At 36.8% G+C, this 25,894-nt stretch overlaps 1 protein-coding gene across 3 annotated transcripts in view; it reads right to left on the reverse strand.

The window, feature by feature from the left end:
* Nucleotides 1-211: 211 nt before the first annotated feature.
* Nucleotides 212-25,894, reverse strand: part of LOC105395297 (scavenger receptor class B member 1) — a 93,020-nt gene continuing 67,337 nt past the window's right edge. For all 3 annotated transcript variants that reach the window (XM_038121540.2, XM_048632102.1, XM_011567249.3), the window contains 9 exons: nt 14,790-14,881; nt 14,124-14,287; nt 13,164-13,308; nt 8,239-8,439; nt 5,126-5,353; nt 4,608-4,722; nt 3,867-4,017; nt 2,606-2,747; nt 212-2,218 (listed from right to left, as the gene is read on the reverse strand). In XM_038121540.2, the coding sequence (XP_037977468.1) occupies nt 1,436-2,218; nt 2,606-2,747; nt 3,867-4,017; nt 4,608-4,722; nt 5,126-5,353; nt 8,239-8,439; nt 13,164-13,308; nt 14,124-14,287; nt 14,790-14,881 (2,021 nt within the window). In that variant the 3' untranslated portion in view covers nt 212-1,435. The remainder of the gene's footprint in view (nt 2,219-2,605; nt 2,748-3,866; nt 4,018-4,607; nt 4,723-5,125; nt 5,354-8,238; nt 8,440-13,163; nt 13,309-14,123; nt 14,288-14,789; nt 14,882-25,894) is intronic.

The following is a 25,894-nucleotide window of genomic DNA, read 5'->3' on the forward strand; positions in this document are numbered from 1 at the left end:
CCCCGTGAAATGTCGAGGTACTAAGATTTTAGTTGAAATTTTGTGCTGTAATCAGGTTTACTAGGATATGCCCAAAGAACCTAAGTAGGTACTAGAGTATGACAAGTCTAACTGTGCAACTGAAACAATCGTCAACACCAAAAAAGTTTGCGCTACTTGTGGATTTTACGTTAAACTTCATAAAGTGTAAAGTATGGAAGAAAAATACACGTTATTTTTAACGAATTATTTATTTAAATTTCAAAATTCTTAAAAAATATTCTTAACCAAGTACCAACGTATTTCAAGAGAATAACTTAGGCAAGACACTTATTATGTACTTACTATTATCGTAATATTAAAATTGTTCATTATTATTTTATCATAATTATAAAAAACTCATTATTATTATTATAATTTTATATCACATTGAAGACAAGTCTTTTACTTTAGTAAATGACAAGACAACAGTTTTATGGTTTTCGTTCATAAAATAACTACCAAATACCCTATCGAAGAAATTTTATAAATAAACCATTTTCATACTTGTAGTAAGTATACATATACTTATTATATAAAGGCAAGTACTCAGGTAGATAAGGTTATATGATAAAACATTGAGAGCTTAAAAACTTATTGGCCCAACCATAGAATACAAACGGTCTACTAATATTAGTAATTACCAAATTGGCAAGCTTAAATTTAACACAGAAATTATAAGTAATAAATTATAAATTTGTTTAATTGGTAACACTGTCTTCAAAAAAGATAATTAAGTTTGTAGCCTCATAAAAAAAACTATAGTGATTTTTTAAATGAATAATACCTAGGCTGGACCATAGCAATTTCTAAGTAAGTATAAGATTAATCTCCAAAAGTCTGACAAAACTCGTGTTTATAAACATCACTGGCTGTATTCGCAGTAGTAATGACACCACTAGTACCTCTAGTATAGGTTTGATAGTTTGTCGAAAACTACAAAAGTTTACGTTTTCACGCATACAAAGTGTGCCTCCAGCAGAAGCTATCGTGGCACCTATTTTGACAGATAATGTCTGAAAAAAAACTAAACTTTTCTCGTTTTCGTAATTTGCAAAACCAGTAAGTACTAGAGGGTTGATATCGATAAAGATTTTGAGCAAATAGTGGCAGTAGATTCGACCGATTTGATAAAAAACCAACGTGCAAAAAGTTTTGAGCAATTTGTCATTTCATCAGTCCTTTACTTAAAATCCAGCTTAATAAATACGTAAAAAAATCCTGAGACAGGATCGTTTCTTTAACATAAATTCCTTAACTATATTCATGGAATGTAGGCAGAAGTTTGTACAAAATCGCTTAACTGACTCCGTAGCAAAAGTCCTTACTCCACAAAAACCGACTTCGTCAGTTCACTATCAATGGCACCATTTTGAGAATGTACTTCTTTACTCCTCGTTTAAACACATTTTCAAATTCAGTCAGAAATATGAACCAACTCATCTTTCGTTCTCTGTTCCGCATCTAGCTCTTTCAATTTGTTAGCTCTTTCACACTCGATCTTCAGCCTTGCTGTTAAATCGTCGAACCCACTACCATCATCTACAACTTCTATATCTAGATACTTGAAATCATCTTCACTGTCAGACTGAGCTACTCTCGAGTAAATCTGCTGATTGTTAGATTTCATTTCGCTTTCACTGTTAGAATCATCTTTGTACGCATCGTTGCTGGCAGTTTCATGTGTGGCAGGAATCAAAGAGTTTTTCCTTGAAGAGACATCTTGGAATATATGTTTAACATGCGTCAGCTCATCTCTGACCTTATCTTTGACGCTTCCAATAGAATCGTACACTCGATCACCTAATTTGTGGCTCAATTCTTTGATCCTATCGCCGTGGATTTTGATGAAACCTGACGGTCTACGTCCATCGTAGTGTAACTGCAAATTCTCATCAGACTCAGAGTCGTCACCGAGAGGGATTTCGCAGGGGGTGTAAATTTCATCCTTTTCACTTTTATGTTTGGCGTTGTTTTCTTTTTCAAACCAGAGGTCAGTGCCGATGATGATGTTGCGTTGTTTCTTGCTCTTGTCAAAGGACTTGAACATGACGTTGAAGGCGAGGCGGTAGACGGTCAGCAGGATGAAGAAGACTCCGAGAATGAAGAAGATGTACATGCAAGCTTGCTCCACGACCGGCAAGATGTTCAGGTACAGTTTGAAGCGGGTCTCCATGCTCTCGGGCAAGGAGTACATTCTCTGTAACAATAAAAAAGTATTTAATCAGTGAATTTCTATATATCATAAGATTTATATTATGGTAGCTGTGAGATTGACTGTAATTTGGAGGTAGTAGATTAAATAAAATATGTACGCGTATTGAATTGAATTGAATATGCAGACGCTATCTCATGGTTTAGAGGCCAAAATATATCTAGACCTGGGTATAGAGCATCATAATGATCGAACAGTTGTTGATGATGATTTTACAGTCTGGTACGGTCATGTGCAGAGAAACCTGACCCCGTTCTCATAGTAACAATGCGAAACCCCCTTTCTGGCAATGATACCTGAGAAAGCTTAGGTTTTTTGCACCTGCATGTAAGTACTAAAGTAGACAATAAACACAAAGCAAGAACCACTCACAATATCGAACCACAGCAGCGGCAGATACATGTTGGAGAATCTGCCGGCGTTGGTGATGGAGGAGAGGTCTCCGAGCGCCATGTTGATCTGGATCTTGGCGCTCACGTCGATCGGGAGGCCTGACTCCGGCTGCAGCCAGAATCTGGTGAGAAAATAATAATGGGAGAACTTGAGAATTATGGAATAAGGCAAGTTGATGAATTGAATTGTACTTCTAATAAAAATAATAGATAAAAGTGAAAATGGCGTCGGTTGAGTTTCTGAAAATTATAAGTTAGTTCTATCGAAGGTCGTAGCGTTAGTGTTGCGTTTTTTGTTTTCTTCTACAGCGGATTTATTACTGAATCACCCTACAGGAGTAGAATAAACGTGAATACTTAATCCTGCATAATATCTAATAGATAAATGTTTCAGTCATTGTTCAAGATTAGGTCATAAACATTTAATGACAAATAATAACGATTGGTATTGATCTATCTTGTAAGGTCAAGTTGGGTCGAGGCATTGAAAAATGCTTCTAGAATTTTCTAAAGATTGCTCAGAATTAAAGATTTAAATTGAATATCTCACGCAATTCATTATATAATTATAATGATGAAATGCGTAAGAAATAAAAGGGCGCCATAAAAATGTATCATAACTTAGAATTTAACTAATAAAGAAGCAAATTTTGACCTCATTGTAATATTAATTTAAAATATGCCAAAAACAGCCTCGAATTAATATAAAAATTAGTCGTATTTTATGGGGTCAATGGTTTATCATGCAAATCAGAAAGATTATCACTTTTAGAGGTAGCCGACAATGACTTTACGTAGAAGACCGATAACAGAATTTTATTGATCTTTTATTTTCAGCAGTGGGATATCTACTACAATATTTAATCTTTATACATGGTGTTTTAACCCCCGACGAGAAATTGGGTCTTTGTAAGTTTAACGTTGTGAACGCCTGAACCGATTGTAAAATTGAACCGGATAAGGTGACCCCAAGTTAGTGTTCTTAGGCAAATTTTATCAAAATCGGCTTAGCTGTTCAGTTTATTAGTGATGAATGTCTGGGCAAGGAATTGTATAATAAAAAGTCCTTCGTCAGTCAAGTGTTGGTACAAAGTCCTGGGTCTATAACGCTGTTTAGGTTATTGTTGGCAATCAATCCTTTTTCAATGGTAGACAAAATATAGTGACGCTTCTTGGAAGACGACCATTTCCAACAGTTAAAACTTTTTGTCAAATTAGGTCTCAAAATTTTTATAGCTTACCTAGTCTCATGCTTCTCCTTGGAAGGCGTCAATCCCTCCACCTTGCTGGACAGCACCTCGTCCCCCTTGTAGAAGTGCGGGTACGACAGAGCTATCGGGAACCCGTAGTAGCAGTCCGTCACGTCGAGCAGGCCCGCTGGGAGGCATTTACCTGGGGAAAAAAATTATATTAAATTGATATTATAGGAAACGGATCTGAAATGGAGATGGGAAGGGCATCTGACTCTCTCTCTCAGCACAAACTTGCTTGTGTTGGGGTCCACCAACCTGCACTTGGCCAACGTAGTGGACTAGCCTAAACCCTTCCTTCATTGGAAGGAGACCCGTGCCCCAGCAGTGGGGACGTAATGGGTCGTGATGATGAAAGGCATCTCGAAGCAGAAATAGAGATGGGCAGGGCATCTGGCAAGGCGGGACGACGGTAGGTGGACCAAGGCTGTGTCGGTGGCAAAGGGAGGGACGGCGATCAGTCGGTAGACCGCCGACCCGTTGTTCCGATGACATTAGGAGAGTGACTGGACCAAACTGGATGAGTGTAGCACAGGACCGTGGGACTTGGTGCTATACCATATAGATCACGTCCAGTAGCGTGCTTTGGGAGAGGCCTACATCCAGAAATAGACTGATATAGGCTGATGACGATGTTGATTATGAAGAAGATAATAAAGAAAATAATGAAGATGATGCTGATGTTGATTATGATGATGAAGAAGAAGAAGATGAAGATAAAGAAATCCTCACCTTTCCTGCAGAAGCACTGGTTCTCCTTGACGTGCTTGCCGTTGTCGAACAGGTTCTCCGGGAACGTGTACATGTAGCTCTTCAGGCCGCTCTTCACCCCCTCCGCTACCGGGACCTGGGGACAGATTGACAAGATTGTAGAGAATGTTTAGGGGAGAGAGGGCGGGAGGAAAATTAAAGGGATGACTTCTGTAACTAGTAAAAATCTTTAGACTTGAGAGAGACGCCATCATCAGTGAATTATTCAGAAAATTTGATGGATGAATTAAAAACTGATCATTAAGTAAGGTAGGTATCTTTAGTTAAAAAACATTGGAAACGAACCATGCAAGCTTCGATATAGTTACGAGACAAAAATAAGAAACTTAAAACGAGGGGTGTTTTAGAAAAACGACAAGTCGCAAATCGGTACAGCCGTTTCTGAGCTACGTGACACACACAGACAGATACACAGACTCAGTATACCACCCCTCATTATCATCGAGGGTTAAATAATAATAAGTCCAAAAAGAACTTACCAAGGGAGCAGCACGACACAAATTCTTCCTAAAGAACAGCACACTCTCATTCTTGCCCACCCCCCCCTTGAACTTAGTCCCGTCTGACGCATACTGCACATTGGAGCAGTGCTTCCCGTCCCACTGGGGCAGGTCAGTTGACCCCTTGTAGGTGTCGATGAGACCAGCGTTGGAGATGTCCCCGGCCCCGGTGAAAATGGTCTCGTAGTCGCCGTTGAAGTCGTACATCTGGGGGTTAAATTAAGAATAATATTATGTAAAAAAACGTTTTTTTTCGAATATTGTGTAAGTAAGTACAATATTGTTAAAGTCGGTTGTTGTAAGGAATGTTGTAGAGGGTGGTGGAAAAGGTTACTTAACTAAGTAATTTGATTTTTACATCCCACAATTTTTATGAATGTATGAAAAAATATATTAATTTTCCTATTAGCGTCCTTCTTTTGGCATCGTACGCAACGGACGCAATGCATTCAGTATTCTTTGTATGTAGAAATTCAAGTGCGTCTACTTCATCGGCATTGCCGGTGACGTTTCTCTATATGAGAAACGTCATTCATGAAAACCCGTTTGGTCTGATACGTACGATACGGATAGGTACGACACTTAATTTAAGTTATACCTAATGAAAAGAAGAGATGAGTCTCACATTGTTTTGGTGTTTTTTCCCGTTCTCAGAAAAGTAAGATAAATATACAAAAGCGAGGTTTCAAGTGCATCTGTACTGTATTTTAACCTTCGGGTGAGCTATACATTGATAACCTATCTGTTCGTCATTCAATGTCTAACATTTTGCGAACTCAGCTACAATATCTTTCCTACACATAATTACCTCAACTTTGAATGGATATTATTATAGAAATAACATTATTTTTACTTTGTTATATGCACAGTTTGCTAAAGTTACATCAAGTACCTAGTAGTTAGTATAAAGTTTTAACTAAATATTCAAGATTTAACAACCTGAAAAAGATGTAAATCAAAAATATTTCAGATTTAACGTAACTCAATTCAAGCATAACTTTTGAGGCACTTCGGCCACATGGTCTACCAACCTTAGATAGGTGGCCAGTAGGCCAGTAGTGGCTGGATGAGGAAGGTTGAGGACAGAGTGTTGCGGCGCTCCTTAGAAAAGGCCTATGTCCAGTAGTAGACGATTCTGATGATGATGTTTATGATGAAATGCTAAAAATAGACTTAACCTCCTAGGACCCAGAGACCTAAAATTTCACAACTTACAGTTTTCTATCTGAACCCTATCGTGGATTTCCACATTATGTCTCTGGGTCTTTAGAGGCTAAGGGTGGGTTGCATCAACATGCCGGTTATCGTAATAGTTAAGGTTAAACTTAGCAATGACAGAGTGGTTATAGTTAACATTTTACTGCAACGCGTTGCACCATCACTTCGTTCGTCATTGTTAATGTTATTAGGGTTGCTAATCGTTTGAGACATAATTATCCCCAAAGTTATTGTGGGAAACGTTTTTATGTAGGGCAATACCAAATCTAGCTGTCGGACTGAAGCCGTCACAGAGTACATTGTAGCCGTCATTCTCTGTCAAAGCACTCAAAGTCAACATGTCATAGGACCTAAGTCTGTTATTCCTCCAAATATTGACCAAAAGATTATCATCAATAAAACCCGCGACAAAGTAGACTCAGGTTTATTATTAACTAGCTGTTCCCGCGCGCTTCGCTTCGCCTTAAAAAGTTTTCCCGTGGGAATTCCGGGATAAAAAGTAGCCTATGTTCTTTCCCAGGGTCTAGACCGTATGTATACCAAATTTCATTCAAATCCGTTCAGTAGTTTTGGCGTGAAAGTGTAACAGACAGACAGACAGACAGACAGACAGACAGACAGACAGACAGACACAGTTACTTTCGCATTTATAATATTAGTTAGGATTAATTCTTAACAAGTTGAAACGAGCAGGTAAACGCAGCGTGGGACGCCCTCCTGCCCGCTGGACTGATGACCTTAGGCGGGTGGCGGGTAGTGGTTGGATGAGGAAGGCCGAGGACCGAGTGTTGTGGCGCACCTTGGGAGAGGCCTATGTCCAGCAGTGGATGATTATTGGCTGATGATGATGATGATGATGAAGTTGAAATTAAACAAAATTAAAACTAACAATGTAATCTATTGAAATATTTTATTTTTATCAACATTCCTGTTAACTGCATAGACAGGTTCCTCTTCATCAGATGATGAATCATCATAAAAAAACCTAGCTGGTGGTACAGGGTCTCTCATTTTGTTACATAATATATGTATTATGCAGCTATGGCGTAGCCACTATAATGGGCTGCACTCTTCTTAGTTCTGTCCTTATTTTTATTGATAAATTGCTGTATTTGAGTGATTGCGAAATTTCTGAAAACAAGGTTATTCAATTAAAAAGTTACGTAGGTTACTTTGATACTAGATTGCTGCGCTGGACCAGCAGCCGGCCGGTAGCTGGTAGTGGCTGGATAAGGAAGGCCGAGGGCACAGTGTTGTTTCGCTCCTTGGGAGAGCTCATGGCTAGAAATGGACGCTTATTTGGTGGTGAAGATGATCATTACACCTACAACATAATAATAGGTGCATTGGTACTTACTTCGTCGTTGGAGGCAGTAAGAAAGGTTCTAGTTTTAAAGCCAACACACGAGCCACATTTTTGAGACCTGGAACCTATCCAAGAACGAGTTCTCATCCCAAGTTGCGAATCTATCAGTTCTCTGAAAGTACACCTTTCTCTTAATATTTCGTAAGTTCCGTACTTACTCCACCTCAATCTCAATTTCTGAGGAACTTGTTTCAAGCTCTATTTCACGTAGAAGCGACATGATAATAATTATTTAATATTTATATTTGTACGTAATACTGTTTACTTTGAGGTTATACAATGCGTTTGACAGCTACCTGACTTTAACAAAAGCAGTAACCGGCCAACATTGGGTGGTTATGGTTATCGTTAAAGTTATGACGTCATTTTAACCATAGTTGAATGGTGCAACCAATTTTTCGCTTAACCGATGCTTTGACAGACGATGTGACGTTTGTAATAGTTAAAGTTAAATGGTGCAACGCAACCTAACAAAGCAATAAATGACTAAACAAGACTACAAACTCACCCGATCAATAAGCCCAAGCTTATCAAAATAGATCCATCCGGGCATGAAGGTGTTCCCCAGGGTCATCAGGTTGCTCTTGTAGCCCATCATGAACTCCTTGGCCGTCATCTTGACCAGCGGCTGGCTCTTGGTCATGGTGATCAGATTGTTCAGCCCGAAGCGAGTGAACATGCTCTGTGGGGCGACCACGTTCGCTATGCTCTGTGGAAGAGGGAATCAGGTGGTGAAGTTTTGGATACTCTACCGCTACGTCTGTACCAGCGTCCTAAGTTTACAACATAAAGAAGTTTAGTGCTAATGCAAATAACAAAATACGGCATCAATGTTTCTGAAACTGACGTGGTATTCCTTATTGTTCTTTAATAATATATATTATATCAATAGTTGTCTGATAGAGTACTGAAACTGGCAGTTATCTGTTGCTAAATTGGTTTTGATGGTCACCTTTTTACTTTATACAATATATTATTATTAAAAATCCGGCGCACCCTAGGCAGTCAGAAGATTAGGTAATCTGAGTGGCCAATCGACCAGCGTTTATCACCGACTCTCTCTCTCTCTCAGCCTTCTGTAGTCCACTGTTGGACATAGGCCTCTCCTAACGATCGCCACCCCAAACGGTCACCCGCCATCTGCATCCAGCGGCTTCCCGGTCATCAGACCAACGGGTTGGGGGGCGACCGACACGCCGTTTGCCGACACGGGGTCTCCACTCCAGAACCTTTGTACTACAGCGGTCGTCGGCGACTAAGACCTATATTGCTATGTAAAAAATCCACCCTGTATTTATAATTAATTATTTATCGTTGAGTGCTACAGGCTTGTTTATAAATATCCCGAAATTCTCACAAAAACTACACAAGCAAAGAGTGATAGTTACATAAGAATATACAAATATTATGTATAAGTTTATTAATGTAACTTCTTCACAAAATAGCCGTCGAATAAACTTGACCCAAATGTGTGTCTTTCACCTTTTCTTCAAGAGCAGAAAGATCGTAAAAGTTGTATTTTTCATACATAACTTCGTATATAATATACTTAAAGTTATAAATGCGGAAAACGGTAAAAGTAGGGCTAGGTCAACAAAAGGGACACACTTTTAAATTGGTTTAAAGTGAGTGTTTATACTGGAAGGATCTTTAAATAAGGCCACATTTTATGCCCAAATATAAGAACAAAGTAAAAAAAGCCTTTCTTTCGTTTAGCTATAGATTATATATAAGAGCTTAGTGCTGGTACTACTTGGTTAAAGTACTTACTTCTTCAAAGAAGGATAAATGTTTAGATCATGATAAAAGTCACAACTTTAAATTTCTGATAATTATGTACGGTTTTTTCATGTAAGTACATATTATGATATTTCTGTTCAGAACAATATCTCCCATTCACAGTTACCAGCCAGTCAGTCACAGAGACATTCAAACACAATGAAACCTATAACACCTCTCCACAATAACAACGTCATCAATAAAAGGTCGTATGAGCGGAATTCTCAATTTTTAAGTTTATTGACATGTCGGCCTCGCCGCTGCAACTTGCTAAAGATTAAATAATATTGTTCAAGAGGCATGGTCGAGGTCGTATATTGAGAAATTCTCTTCAGTTACATAATAATTATGACCTCACGATCATATAAGAGACGGTGGTACAATAGGAATCATTTTAGCTGACTAATAGAGGTGACATTGACAGTGAAAAGTTATAACTTTCTCAACGAAAATACATTCGCGGGCAATGAAAATAGCATCAAATTATTCCTAAACGGAAAAGGCTAGGTTAATGACGCCGTCTGCAATCATAAGAATATTACCAACGAAAAACGTACCTAAATATTTTATTCGAATACTAAAGTGAATGTAAAAAATTGGGGTCATTCGGTGTCCATGTTTTGTATAAGTAAGTGGAACTTATTCATTGCTCATAAGTGGATATGAATGTTTTCCAGTATGTCGAGTGCAATGACCCTACTTCAATAAGTTCAATGATAAACTACCATCTTAGATTATTATTCAGATAATATTACTAGCTGCGAAGGCTTGAGGAGTGAATGGCATAAGATGTAGACGAATATTCTAGAACCTCCGAACTGATCAGCGCGGCTAATATCAGTTAGGAAATATAGTAGCTACTTTATAGGCTGTTTTGAAACTCATTCGCTTAGTAAACGTCGCGTGGTTGATAATTGTGTGGAATAGTTATTTTTGCATTTCGGATTGCAATTGTAATCACTCTCTTGCTTTGTTAGACATACAAAAGATTAAAAGAATTCCTATTATTCAGTAAAAAAAGCATCTACTAATTAGGTAGGTATATTATTTTTAATTAATAATAATTTATCCCTATACACATATTTGATATCCTAGGTAATACGGCAATACGGCTCGCGACCTATCACGTGAGTACAAATTTATAAAGCGAAAAGTGGGTGACTCAGACTACCCCTTCGGGGATTACAGTCGTGTGCATATGTATGTATGTATGTCCTAGGTAATTATAGTACAAGCTGTACAAGTAACAACAAGTTGCATACGTCATTTGCGTTAGTCATAATGTCCAATAAAATATAGGGCTTTATAAATATCTCTTGGGAATTAGACACGGGGTCAATGATCAGGTGTCGTAAATTTTGCAATAACATTACAACGGCAAGTACATACAAAATCAATATCTAGTAACACTTACTATATAATATTGGTATACCTAAGCCTTTATGTACTGTTTGAGTTAACCTTTATAATTACTACTAGCTTTTCTTTTACAGGGTTTTCATCACAACCCATCACGTCCCCACTGCTGGGGCACGGGTCTCCTTCCAATGAAGGAAGGGTTTAGGCCTAGTCCACCACGCTGGCCTAGTGCGGGTTGGTAGACGAGGGGTTTAATTAAAGGGTTACCAGTGGGAATTCCGGGATAAAACGTCGCCTATATCACTGAACTTTCTGAAATCAATTCATTAGCTCTTGAGTTTAATCGTTATTACAAATTTCATACATACTTACAATATCGACATTACCATGATATTAGTATGATATATAAGTAGCTACTACATTTTGTAAAAATCTGAATACCTTTAAAACTTCCGTCATACGTCGTTTATCATCATCATCATCATCACTAAGTGATTAATCATCATTAAAGTAGTTTTATTATAATTAGCAATCTAATTCAGTCTCAAAGGTAGTATATTGGCTTTATTATGTTAATAATATGTTTCTAGAAATAACTTAAGACGTAGGCAATTAACTGATAGATATATGCTTACAGATAGATTTATAAATGTTCCAAAAATGGAATATTCACACAAGAGCCACAAGTAGCTCAGGGGGTCATTCTAAAAAACTTCTCTCCTATGCCTTTTAGAAATTTACGTTTTTTTTACTATTCCACTTTTTCTACACTATACACTGTGTGGCCCCCTGAGGCCCCTTTTAGGCTTCCTCTACCTATCAATTTTACAACACCCTGTATTGTATAGTTAGGGTGGATTTTTTTATCCCCATAGTGTCAATTTCCCGAGAATAATTCAAACACAAAGGCAAGACAAATAGGTCTGTAGTAGTCTGTACAATTAAAGGCTGATTTTTCAATGGTCATATAAATGTTATCTGAGGAATAAATTTGTTGCTGTCAACGTCAAATACAAATATTCAGATGTGACAGCATCAGAATTATTCCTTAGATAACCCTTATCTGACCATTGAAAAATCAGCCCTGAGTATATTTTTTATCGTCATTCATAAATTTATTAAGTAAGTATTTCTTTAAAAATATGATCTTTTAACACGCATTAAAATCTCTTTGTAAGGTAGATACTTAAGTGTTTTATTATCAAAAGTTAAATTATCATTCTAATGCCATATTTAATTAAAACAAGTGCTATTTCTAAACAAGCAACCGGTTTAGTAACGTAAGACATATACTTGTGCCATCTTGAAATCGTCAATTCTCTTGAGGTATAATCGTCAATTCTCGATTAAAATTTATAGTTTATTACCTACCTTAACAAACTAACAGCAAGTTTCACAACTTGCAAACTTCAAGTTAATCAGAACTTATTATGACAGGTAGCGCTGTATTTGTCAATATTGTCAGTGAGAAATACCTAAGTTCATGTTTAGCTAGATTTACGTAGTTGGAAACAGGACTTATGCAAATAAAATTTACTGAACATAATTATTATAACAAAGTAAATATTGACCAAATATGTTTGCTATATTAAGTGGCCAAATAGTTCAATAAGATTAATGTAAATAAATTATGATTGTAAAATGCCAATGTACTTAGTTATTCTTCAAGTATTTACTTACAAACATTGTTTACCTACTTTTGGTACACCTTGCTTCAATGAAAAAAGAAAATTATGATTATTAGGGTGCCTTTCCACTAGAGATGTATGTCATACACAGCTATGCCACAAAGAAGAGAAATCTACTCTAACAAAATATGAAATAGGTAAATACATAAGTATCTATATACTTATGTATATAGATAGAAAGACAATGTAAAATAATACCCTTAGCCATTCAATTAAGCTTCAGCCATTGAACACCCAGGGTGCACCGGTCCTATTTAAGGAAAAGTTGATGTAGATGTACCTATGTCTCATCAATAATATCGCCGCGCCGTTAACGGAATACCTACGCGATATACTAAAGCTTTGCTACGTAGCTAAAGATGCCAGTTGGTGCCACTTCACGGGTTCGTTATCGAAGTAGATAAACGTCATTATATCGCGCTTGGCCATAAATACTGCGCTGTGACAACATACTCATTTAGCGGTAACTAAAGGGCTAGCAACGGGGCGCAATTAAGACAAAAGTTTTGCATCGCTCGCACTCACATTGCGCAGCCTCAAGTTTTGTCACGGTTTAATTGCGCCCCGTGCTAGACCTTCACGACCGGGATAACAAAAGACAACTCACCAACAAAGCGATATGCGGCAGATACAGGATGTCATCCTCCTTGCGTCCCTCGGACAACTCATCCACCCACTGCAGCGGGTGCTTGGGGATAGCTGACACTGTCCCGTTGTCGTTGAACTTCGTCACTTTGTGCTCCAAGAGTTCCCTGGGGAAGTAAAGGGTTTAAATTAAACTGTTTATTACCACTTGCTTTACGCTTGCATCTTTTAAAATCACAGTACAGAGTAGGTAGATTTTGTGAGCCTTACCACAAAAACTTAGACAGTGTTTAACAGATGTTCAGGGCTGTCAAACGCATGATAATACTGTCAAATTTTGTTTAAAACATTTGTTAAACAATGTCCTGCGTTTTTTGTTGTAATAGGTATAGCGTATATTTTATTATACTTGTGACGTCTGCGTGTGCGACCTCAACTGAATTCCGTGAAATACATTCTATGAAGTCTTAAAAAAATATAATAAAACTCTTGATTTGAAAGTGTATCACCTTGTTGAAGTTAAAATTGTAAAGTTCATTCTAGACTTTCAGTGATTGTTGTTAAATTTAGCTGTGACATCAAACAAAACGTGCAATGATTGTAACTTATCTGCGAAAATTGTTTTTAAAATACGCTTTTGTTTAAAACATGATGGAAACTACGTAATAATTTCATCATCGCCAAAGTTCATTAGTGCATCATTTAGACATCTCGTGAAATTACTATTGGGTTGAAGTTATTGGGTAACCATTTTGTAGGTACATGGGGAATTATCCCCCCATCTCCTAATCTCAGCCCACCTAGTTCCATTGTAAATTGGAGCAAGCCTGGAGATATAGGCGCTCTGCAGGTCCAAGAATAGATAATCTCGTTTCTGTACTAGATTGTCACGCTAACAGCACGTAATATGGTGTTATTGGGTATGCATTCGGTGGCATTTTTCACGAACCCAAAGAAAGCATAGCAAATCTAAACGACTTACTTGTACACATAAGGGCCGACTTCATTGACGATGACCTTGTCGGCCTTCCCGGCGAGGTAGTCGTCGGCGTTGGTGACGTTGAACAGATACACCTTAACGTATAAGTCCACTTCGGGCTTGCGCCACATCTCGAAGATTTCGCCGCCGTCGGTGAAAAGGACTTTCTGGAAGACGAAGAGGGGTTAATTGTTTATGTAGAAAATGAAATAGGTAGTTGTTGAGTATTGCAAAAATCAGTAAAAAAAAATGAGCGGTCTAAAGGTAAGCGTCCACTTATCGTACGTATCGCACAAAACGCACCAAACCAGGGATATATCCACCAATCGGATTGTCGTAAGTGTATGGCTAAACGTCGTCGGCAATGCCGATGAAGTGGACGCACTTGTGTGAATTTGTATACAAAGAATACAGAATGCGATGCGTACATTGCGTACGATGCCAACAGGTGGACCTTAAAGGTGCAATTGGTAGTAAACGTTATTAGGTCGTGCTCGTATTTGTCGATAATTTGCAACTTTTTCTGGACGACAAGATCATAGAACAGAAGTATTTTGTGGTAACTTTTACAGACTGACGCAAAAAAAATGAGAAATTTTAGTTGTCATTGCAACGTTTAATGTGTATTACAATTTTAATCATGATGATGATGATGAAAATGTGACAAACCTGCTTGAACAAAAAGTCGTAGGGGTGCAGGAACAAGACGAAACAGCCTGCGCCGAGGGCGAAGAACCCGAACATCAGAAGGATGAAGAGACCTGAAACAAAGATTATTAAATATGAATAAAATTATCTCAATAATTAAAGCAAAATAATGTTGACAATTTCTGAACGTGGCTTGTGAGTTTTTTGTTGGATATGGAAAATACATTGAACAGAAATAAAATTTGAAAATTCGGTGGCTGGCTTTCGAGTCACCTCTGACTATGCCTTCGGGGATTACAGCCGTAAACATATTTACGCTTGTACTTATTAAAGCTTAAAATTATTTAAAATCAGACCCAATTTTTGTAATAGTTTGTTGATTTCCTGGACCTTTAAGTATTATGTGTATTACTACTACTAAGTATTTCACAGAATCCAAATAAACTGTACTATTAAAATCATACGTGCTCAACTCCCAAGCAATCATGATTTCTAACAACTGCAGGTTCTTTTTTGAAAATCATTCTTACTGATTATGTAATATCTAATTATTAATTATTTCCTAGAGGTACGGACCTAATTGCTCATTTTCCTTCTGTAATTATTGAAAGAAACATGTGTATGTTTATTTTATTGAAACAAGGGATGCGTCTAAAATATATTTGGGTACAACTAACCAGAGTCATCTTAATCATTAGCCATACAGTTTTATACCTTATCAAACTCGGAAAACGCCATTTTTTTCATTAAAACATTGACGTGTTGTTAGTTTGACAAGGTAGGTACAAAAGTATAACACTAATGATGCTGACCAAGGATCCAAGGCGTGGGTTGGTGTTTGTTTCTTCTAGCATCTAATTGTTAGGTTTATCTCAAATGATGATGTGTAGAAGTCTAGTTTCAGGTCATTACATTGACCCCGGTAGTACATTTGTACAATCATTTTAATTATTATACTTAGGTATAGGTAGTTAGGTTTAGGTCTTCCGTAATGTCTTTTGCGGTTTGATTGTAAATACCGCTTGTTACATTGTATGGTGGGTACAAAAACCTATACTTAGTGTAACCAATCCCATCTTATATATTAGAATGACTGTATTCCTCAAAAATTAGGTGAACGCTTCCAGCTTTTTCTTTCTTTCTTTTGTAGTGCACATAAGGCGAGTCCATATATGTGTGTACATACACTCCTACCACTAAGCCCTTATTTTGAACTAGCTGTTCCCGCGAGCTTCGTTTCGCCTTAAAAAGTTTTCCCGTGGGAATTCCGGGATAAAAAGTAGCCTATGTTCTTTCTCAGGGTCTAGGCCAATTTTCAATCAAATCCGTTCAGTAGTTTTGGCGTGAAAGAGTAACAGACAGACAGACAGACAGAAAGACAGACAGACTGACAGACAGACACAGTTACTTTCCCATTTATAATATTAGTTAGGATTAGTTCGGTTAGATTTGTGACTTTATTCAGTGGTACAATGGTTGCATAGAACAACCCGGACTCGGGTGTAATGGTTGTCATTATCTTGAACTTTAAACGTTTTACGTAAAAAGCAGACAGTTTTTTGCTTTGTTTTTTGTATGTTATCCTAATTCTATCCTAATCCTAACTAATATTATAAATGCGAAAGTAACTGTGTCTGTCTGCCTGTCTGTTACTCTTTCACGCCAAAACTACTGAACGGATTCGTATAAAATTTGGTATACAGATGGTCTAGACTCTGAGAAAGAACAAAGGCTACTTTTTATCCTGGAATTCCTGCGGGAAAACTTTTTGAGGCGAAGCGAAGCTCGCGGGAACAGCTAGTACATACTATATTTATTGTCTAGTTTGTATATGTTTAATCTAAGCATATACGTTAATAATAAACAACATACTTATAAACAATATAGTTATCAATATATAATCAGGATCGATCGAACCGTACTGTTATGTAATATAATGAGAATTCCTCGCATTGTGGAGTAAATGACTGTTTTCCTAGTAATTAACTGCAATATTCTACATTTCATTCTTGTTTGCTTGTTCTTTTGTTCTTATAAATTAAAAAAATATTAAGGATTCAGTAAAAAATAAATATTTTGTTTAAAATAATTAATATCTTTTAGTCTAACTAACCTAGTAAGTTATTCCTAATTGTATTCAACCAAATAAGCATACCTAAAGCTTAATTTTACCATACGAGTATTATTTTTTATGAAAACCCAAGGCGTCCACTGTCTTTAAAACATAAAGTGATGAACCATTTATTCAAAAGCGATGGAATATTTGCAATTCATTTTATGTTTTCAAAGCCAGATTCTACTTTATCTCTTTAAACAAAATATCCTTCCACCCTAAGGTTGTCTTGAAAAAATCGCTTTAAGCGATAAGACCGCCATTTTTGTACATATTTGTTAGTATTTAAGTTTTTGTAAGTTTCTTTTATGTGTACAAATAAAGAATATTCTATCTATCTATCTTTATCACGTTTTATTAAAAGTATCTAGGTAACTACTTTGGATAGACATATTATTATGTTGTGACAGACAAACATATCTGATTATTTATTACTGTATATAGATTATAATATTGAGCTGTTCAGATTTCCTGTTAGAAGGTTAATCACACTTGACTAATTGAAATTGCAGTTGGCTCATAAGTTTAATTGGTTCACAGACAACAATTATTTGAACTTTATACACAACTAGCTGTTCCCGCGCGCTTCGCTTCGCCTTAAAAAGTTTTCCCGTGGGAATTCCGGGATAAAAAGTAGCCTATGTTCTTTCCCAGGGTCTAGACCGTATGTATACCAAATTTCATTCAAATCCGTTCAGTAGTTTTGGCGTGAAAGAGTAACAGACAGACAGACAGACAGACAGACAGACAGACAGACACAGTTACTTTCGCATTTATAATATTAGTTAGGATTAGGATTAGTTAGGATTTAAGCACGTGCTTTTAGATAGATTTATCGTTTATCTGTGACACAGTCAGATTATTGGGAATACCTAGGGGTGAGTTTCTGAGCAACTCTTTGCTCTCGAGGCTGTTATATTATTTAATATAATAATTCAGAATTGTCGGTGACCTTAGCTAAAGCTGGACTAGAGTTTGTTACCGTGGTTAAAGGATTTGCCAGTCAGAATAGCTTCAGTTCAGTCACTGACTGCCCAGGGAGCCCAGTCGATATGTCCCTGTAAAATGAATTAGACAAAATCACATCATCCTAAAGTCGTTGAATTAAAATCATCGGTTGCACTTATTAAAAATAAGTAAGTAGGTAGGTAGGTACATAACTGTAAGTTGTTTGAACCTGTGACCTTAAAAGACGCGGTGGCTTTTTATCAACACGCTGTTGCCGCGAACAACTTATAAAAAAACAATGTCGGTTTGGCATAAATTAAACGTTACTTTAAGTATATTAGAAAGAAAGAAGAAAGAAAATTTATTTATTTCTTACACACACAGAAACAAGACATACATTTAGAAGAAAAGGATAAAAAGTAAATAAATAAATAAATAAATAAGTATATATATATAATAAGTGTATATATAATAAGTATAATAAGTATATAATAATAAATATATAAATAAATAAGTTATTAAAAGCATGAATGTTGCTTCTCGGTGCTATTATTATGAATGAAGTTTATAGTATGTGCAGCATGTTATATCTAAGCCCCTATGCTGGTTTCGGCTTAGTATACCCTTTTTGCAATACCCTGTATAAAAAAGCGTTGAACATAATACAGGACGAAATCTGACCTCTACCTGAGGTAGCAATTGTCACTAAGGGGTCAGGTAACTAACCTCCATATCCATAGACCGAATACGTTTGTCTTGTCTATTTCCTATCTATGTGGTTGTCTGGAAGAGATTACTTTTAGTGATAAGGTCGCCGATTGTACTATTTCTTTTCTATGTTTGTGAATTTGTTTCTGTTTGTGTGCAATAAAGAGTATTTTATCTTTACCTTTATCTTGACGACCGAATGGCGTAGTGGTTAGTGACCCTGACTACTGAGCCGATGGTCCCGGGTTCGATTCCCGGCTGGGGCAGATATTTGTTTAAACACAGATATTTGTTCTCGGGTCTTGGATGTGCCCGTAAAATGGCAATAGGCCCGCCCCCTATTACATTGGTACTAACATAACACTCTGGCGAAAAGTGGGTGCAGCAATGCACCTCTGCCTACCCCGCAAGGGAGTACATTAGTACAAGGCGTGAGTGCGTGTTTTTTTTTTTTTTTTATCTTTACGTTCACAACAGTCTTGCGACCGTCATCGTCATCGTATTAATATAAGCTTTTAAAGATCAATGAAACGTGGAACTCATTTGCAGACCAAGTTAGACCGACTATAAAATGGCGACATAAAAAAGTAACTATTTAAATTAGCCGGAACAGACATACATCAATTATATGAACATACCGGAAGCGATCAATCTGAACACACTGGTCACTGCTGCAGTTGTCGCCAATTTATCTAGATCTAGGGCATAACGAGTTGGTGCCGGTATAAGGACCTCTGACCTTAACGTACGTTTAAGGAGAAAACTGGAGCAGAATATTATTGATCCATCATCTAGCTAGATTCAAACAGAACTAACCTATCAACACAAACAAATGACGACACCAACCAAAGGTTAATTTGAGAAAAAATATACACTCACGAGACACAAAAAGTATCAGTGATAACAACAGCAACACCAAATCACTCCTAAACGGAAAAGGCTAACACAATGAAGCCATCTGCAATATTGAAGTACAGCAGCGCATCAGAATATTACCAACTTATAACGTAAATATTTAGATCAAATTCTAATTTAAAATTTAAAATTTTATGTTCACATTTTGTAAATGGAACTTTTTAATTGCTCGCGGGTGTAAGAAGGAATAGGTGATACAGATATGGACCGAGTGTTGTGGCGCTCCTTGGGAGAGGCCTATGTCCAGCAGTGGATGATTATTGGCTGATGATGATATGTAATAATACACACACGGGCAATGAAAAGGTTCCTCTGAGAAAAGGCTAGCATATTGACGCCCCGTGTCGGCAAACGGCGTGTCGGTCGCCCCCCAACCCGTTGGTCTGATGATCTGCGGAAGGTAGCGGGAAGCCGCTGGATGCAGATGGCGGGTGACCGTTAGGGGTGGCGATCGTTAGGAGAGGCCTATGTCCAACAGTGGACTACAGAAGGCTGAGAGAGAGAGAGATTGACGCCTTCTGCAACATTGATTGTACAGAGATTTTGTGAGTGGAACTTTTTCATTGCCCTGAGTGTGTGTGCCATTATTGTGAGTGGGTGTGTCTATTATTATTATTTATTCTTAATATCCGTATTATGACGACCGAATGGCGTAGTGGTTAGTGACCCTGACTACTGAGCCGATGGTCCCGGGTTCGATTCCCGGCTGGGGCAGTTATTTGTTTAAACACAGATATTTGTTCTCGGGTCTTGGATGTGCCCGTAAAATGGCAATAGGCCCGCCCGCTATTACATTGGGACTAACATAACACTGGCGAAAAGTGGGTGCAGCAATGCACCTCTGCCTACCCCGCAAGGGAGTACATTAGTACAAGGCGTGAGTGTGTGTTAGTGTGTGTTTTTATCCGTATTCGGACACCCAAAAACCGGATAATCCGGAAATCGGAATTTCATTTCCGTTAATTTTGCAAACACAGCCTTGAGAGGTTAGATAATGCGAAAATTACCTTTTGTGTTGTATGTACCAAGGATACGTCAATAAAAGGAACTGACATAAAAAAATTATACTATAAGTATACTTACTAGCGAGCAATGAAAACGTTCCACCCACAAAATGACATCACCTAACGGCCACGTTTTTTAAAACTTTTAATTAAACGAATTAACATAATATTTACGTGTTTATTTGGTAATACAGTCTGTAGTTAGGTGTACCTAGGTACTTCAACATTGCAGACGTCAAAATTAAGCTAACCTTTTCCGTTTATATTTCTGTGTAAGTACAGGAAGTATGTATTCGTCTTATATACTTTTTTTATTTACTGTTGGATCTTTTCCGGCGTTTTTTTTATCTTTTAATCTTGTTTTGCAATCTGCCAGTACCTAGTTTAATAAAAACTTAACTCCTGTTTTCAAAGATGGTTGTACTTGTGTTTTTCGCACCGTTCTATCACTGACGAAAATTAAGAGGTGTTATAAGTGTGTGTGTGTTATATAGATTGTGTCTTAGGTTGTCTAGAATTAGAAAAAATATACAAAAAACTAAGAATTGAATGAAAAAAAATATCAGCGTTGTTGCCCTGTTTGGGTTATAAAGAAAAAAAATATATTTGATAAAACGTAATATTTATCAAATAGGTGTGTGGTCTAACATTATCTATTTCTATAGGTAGGTACAAGTCAAGGCCTACTTTATAAAATAAAATAATTATCACGTAAGTATGTATTGGTGTTTACTCATTAATCTAATTAAACTAAGAATCAACTAGATCATCCTTGAAATTGTTATCGAAATGTTTAAAAAACAAATACCTTGTTTACTTCAAATAAGTTGGTAATAACAGTAACATCTATTTATGGTAACGAAAAATATTATTACTGCCAAAGGTCTTATTGAGGCCTAGTTTACTGGGTCAGCAAAATAATCTATTAAATTAAAGAAATTAATAATTAGTTCTAATTATTTCTCTGTGTAGGTGTAAGTACCAGCAAGTTTGTGCATACCCCCAATGCCTAAACTCCCTTCCTAAGCTTGGGCCATTTCCAAATCTATCTGACTATTAAAAAATCAGCCCTAAATATAATATTTTTAAAAATAAATTATTAAATTTGAAACTGTTTTTCAAAGATTATTTTACGTTTTTAATTACTTACTTACGTTGGGTAAGTACCTACCTAATATTCGTACAGTTGAATGACCTAACGATAGTCATGATATTTAGGTTTCGTGAAGACCCAAGACAATGACATTGACATAATGACATATGAGCGACAGTTGAATATCATTGTGTTAAAATGAGTCCAAGTTTTTTTTTAAATGTAGTTGTGGAAATTAATAATTTTTTACCGCTATCTTTCATTCGTTGACTAATATACTATTATGAAAAAATATCTGTAAAAATCGTATTAGGTTTTGTGTACTGATACTAGCAGTATTTAAACATTAATTCAGTGAGTAAAATCATAAAAGGAATCTTTCCATAAATTAATATAATATATGGAAATTCGCGAAAAAAACAAATATTTTCCCATAGTAAAAAGTCACGTGACCAACAAAGTTTCTATGGAAAATGATTTTTTTTTCGCGAATTTTCAAATTCTGATTTCAGTTTCAGGCTTAGATATACCATGCTGCACATGTAGGTTTCGGCTTAGTATACCCTTTTTGCAACACCCTGTATAATAAGTATGATTTTATCGTTAAAGGTCTATAAATCAGACAGTAAGTATCATTTTTAGAGTGACTCATTGAGACTTTCATATTCGTTCCTATTTTAAGAGGAGTACCCAAGGTGTAGGTCATAAAACTGTAAGTAATGTTAATTGTTCATTCATAATAATATGTTATGTTATTAGCCCCAAGTTGAAAGAAAATTGTAAGCTGAAATCTAGATTACCTGTAAGAGATGTCTCCTAGCAATAAGGCCTACTCCTATGGTTCATTGTTAATAATTTATAAGTAATTTTGTATGTTTGGTTCTTTATTTGTGGTGACCAATAAACTGATATTCTCCTCAGGGCAGGCGCTTCTGGCCAATCCTTTAACCACGGTATACACGGTAACAAACCTTAAGATTTAGGTAGCTAGTGTTTGTCATCGACTAAGAAGATCCTATCCTAACTAATATTATAAATGCGAATGTAACTGTGTCTGTCTGTCTGTCTGTCTGTCGGTCTTTCTGTCTGTCTGTCTGTCTGTTACTCTTTCACACCAAAACTACTGAACGGATTTGAATGAAATTTGGTACACATAGGGTCTAGACCCTGAGAAAGAACATAGGCTACTTTTTATCCCGGAATTCCCACGGGAAAACTTTTTAAGGCGAAGCGAAGCGCGCGGGAACAGCTAGTATATCATAAATTGCAGACACCATAACTGTTCATCGCACTTTTACACTAAGCTCTTTCTAACCAGTAACTTTCACAAACATACCTTCAAAAGCTCCGCTAAACTTTATTCGATCTGTGACGTCAATGGAGAAAAAAAAGTGGAACACATTTTTTTGCTGAGCTAAAAATAACATCGTTGTTTTGAAGGCGTGGTGGTGGTTGGGTATTCCCAATAAGTTTAGCCGCAAAGCTTTTGACGTCAGAAGTAAGGTTTCTCTTGCACTGGGAAATTTTAATGAAAGTATGTTGCTTCTGGAGTATCTTGCCCCCGTTATTTTTCTAAGAGGGATATATTAATATGTAGGAGCCCATTTTCTTTCCAAATGGGGAGTAGTTTTTAGTAGCTTTTGTCAAGAATGTATTAATTTTCCATTAAAAATTATTGATTTAGATTTTTGCGAGAGAGCTTAAGAGCTGTCTGGTTGTGAGTATTGGAAACGGCTAGTCCAGTGTCTTTTATTGTGACTAATAGTGATCCCTTTAGATATTCGATATTTTATCACTACTTACTTTGCTATGTAAAATATTACTTATTGATGGGGCGCGTGATTTCTCAATATTGAAATGGTCACTGTGCAAAAAAATTAATAGATATAGGTACCTACTTCAATTTGATCTACTTAACTTATTTTAATAATGTGCTCATACACAGGGCAATATTGGGTAAGTACAATACTTTTTTATCAAACAGTAAGCATACTGACCATTTTATTGGCCAGTCTGCTGGCACCCTTACCAACATTAGTATAACTCAGACCTGCGTTCAATGGCTTCAAGAAAAAAAATACAAAAGTATCTCAGGTTTAAAAGCCGACTGTTTTTCTATTCAGTAGTACTCAGCGATCCTAAAACGATTTTGAAGTTGCAGAAGGGACGCAGTCCAGAGGGTTACTCTATACAGACGAAAAACTAACGAACGAGAACTGTTGTGCACAAAACAAACACATGCACTCACGCCTTGTACTAATGTACTCCCTTGCGGGGTAGGCAGAGGTGCATTGCTGCACCCACTTTTCGCCAGAGTGTTATGCTAGTCCCAATGTAATAGGGGGCGGGCCTATTGCCATTTTACGGGCACATCCAAGACCCGAGAACAAATATCTGTGTTTAAACAAATATCTGCCCCAGCCGGGAATCGAACCAGGGACCTTCGGCTTAGTAGTCAGGGTCACTAACCACTACGCCATTCGGTCGTCTGTTGTGCACTTGGCACGTTTACCTACAACGAAATAGAGCGCTCCAATACTTAGTTTCTTGTCATGTAGACTGACCCCTCTGGCACTCTCGCGGAGCTGACTGACAAATCTTTTGACCACGGTGTTAAACCCTAGTCTAGCTCTTGTGTTTGTCACCGACACGTTAAAAAAAACAATGTGCTAGTGCCTGGAATCTAAAAAAAACGGCATATTCGGCAACTTCTATATCCTGGTTATTAACTTTGTAAAAATTGTAATTGACGAGGCCTTGGCAGTTTTAGGAACAACGCTTTCAAACGGAAGCTATGATTTTTTTAAGTAGCGGCGCTAGTACTGCGAATAGAAAGAAAGTTTCTGCATTGTTGAAAGTAACTTTGAAAGTAACTGCATTTGTAGGTGATGGACGAGGAAAGCAATAAAAAACGATATTTTTTGAGAGTGCAAAACGGAGCGCGCGCGACATCAACTTGAACAGGCCGGAAGTACTTCCCGCTCGCGGGGTTCTCAAGATGGCCGCTTTGCAAAAGCGCGGCTAATTTAAATTTGGAACAAAATACGATCTCGAGTGCGCTCGTATTTATTTAAGATATTAAATCAAAGGTAAGTACATAGGTACACGTAGGTACCTAAATAGGGCATTTTCAATGCAAATAAGTAGTTAAATATTATAGGTACAAATAAGATAAAACAATAGTTATTTGTTATGTAGTGCGTCGCCTACAGCATTGCTGCGACTGCTCATTATCGATATACTTATTTACTCATCAAGGAAAACTCACAACAGTGGAATGGGTAGCTACACTAAAATTATATTAGATGAAATCAAATTACAAGTTTTAACGTAATATTATCAACGGAATATGATAACAATCAATCCTTTTTAGACCGTTTTGGTCCCCTGAATAAGTCCCCTGAACCCGCCCTCAGTGGAAACTTTTGAAGGCTGCTAACGGAAGTTTTTTCAACGTACTACACTTATATTACAAGTATACAAGTATACTTTGCACTCATTTCTGCACAACATTCTCTGAGGGAAAAAATGCGACGTAAACGCAGGGTTTACCTTGAATCACTTTAATGGTATTCCGGGATCAAAATTGTGTGTTATTTTTTTAATTTTTGAAATTTAGTTGATGTATGTATGTCTTAAATTTGAAAGAAAGTAAGAAAGAAAATTCGTTTTTTATTTCAAAAACACAAAGAAACAACACGTACATTTACAGGAAAGTTAATTATTAATAATTTGGGGCTGCATATTAGAGTTATTTCAATTACATCTTAATAGCATAGAAAAATATATAAATTGTTGTAATATGTATTTTCTTTCATGGTGCAAAGAAAAGAGTAGTCTATTGTAATTGTATTCTATTCTATAATGTATATTATAATTGTATCTATGTAGTGCTACGTGAAAATGGTGCAGCCGTAAAAACTGCTCTTTTCTTCTTTGTTTTGATATTATTATATTAGACGGAAACAGACGGTAAACGTGAAGTAGTTAAAAACATATCAGACAGGCTATTTTTATACAATCGCATTTATAAAAGCCAAGGCTTCGTTTTCGCACATTCGTTACTACGTAATACAGAACTAAAAGATGATTAATTGCATAAATTTCGAAAAAAAACGAGTTAATCCGTAGTAGATGAAAAAATCCATTCATATTTAGGATCAAAACAACTCAATCTCACAGTTTTTTTCAAATACGGCGGAAAATAACCATGTTTTTGATCTCAACCGGTTTGTGTGAGTAAGCGGTTTTTTTGCAAAATGTATTTTTAGATTTGCAACGAATTTATTGAACTGCCGGGTTGGTTCTGTCATCGATGTTTCGATTGGACCCATGGCTTTATGCT

The sequence above is a fragment of the Plutella xylostella genome, chromosome 30 (assembly GCF_932276165.1).
Source record: "Plutella xylostella chromosome 30, ilPluXylo3.1, whole genome shotgun sequence".
In the NCBI taxonomy this organism is placed as follows: Eukaryota; Metazoa; Arthropoda; class Insecta; order Lepidoptera; family Plutellidae; genus Plutella; species Plutella xylostella.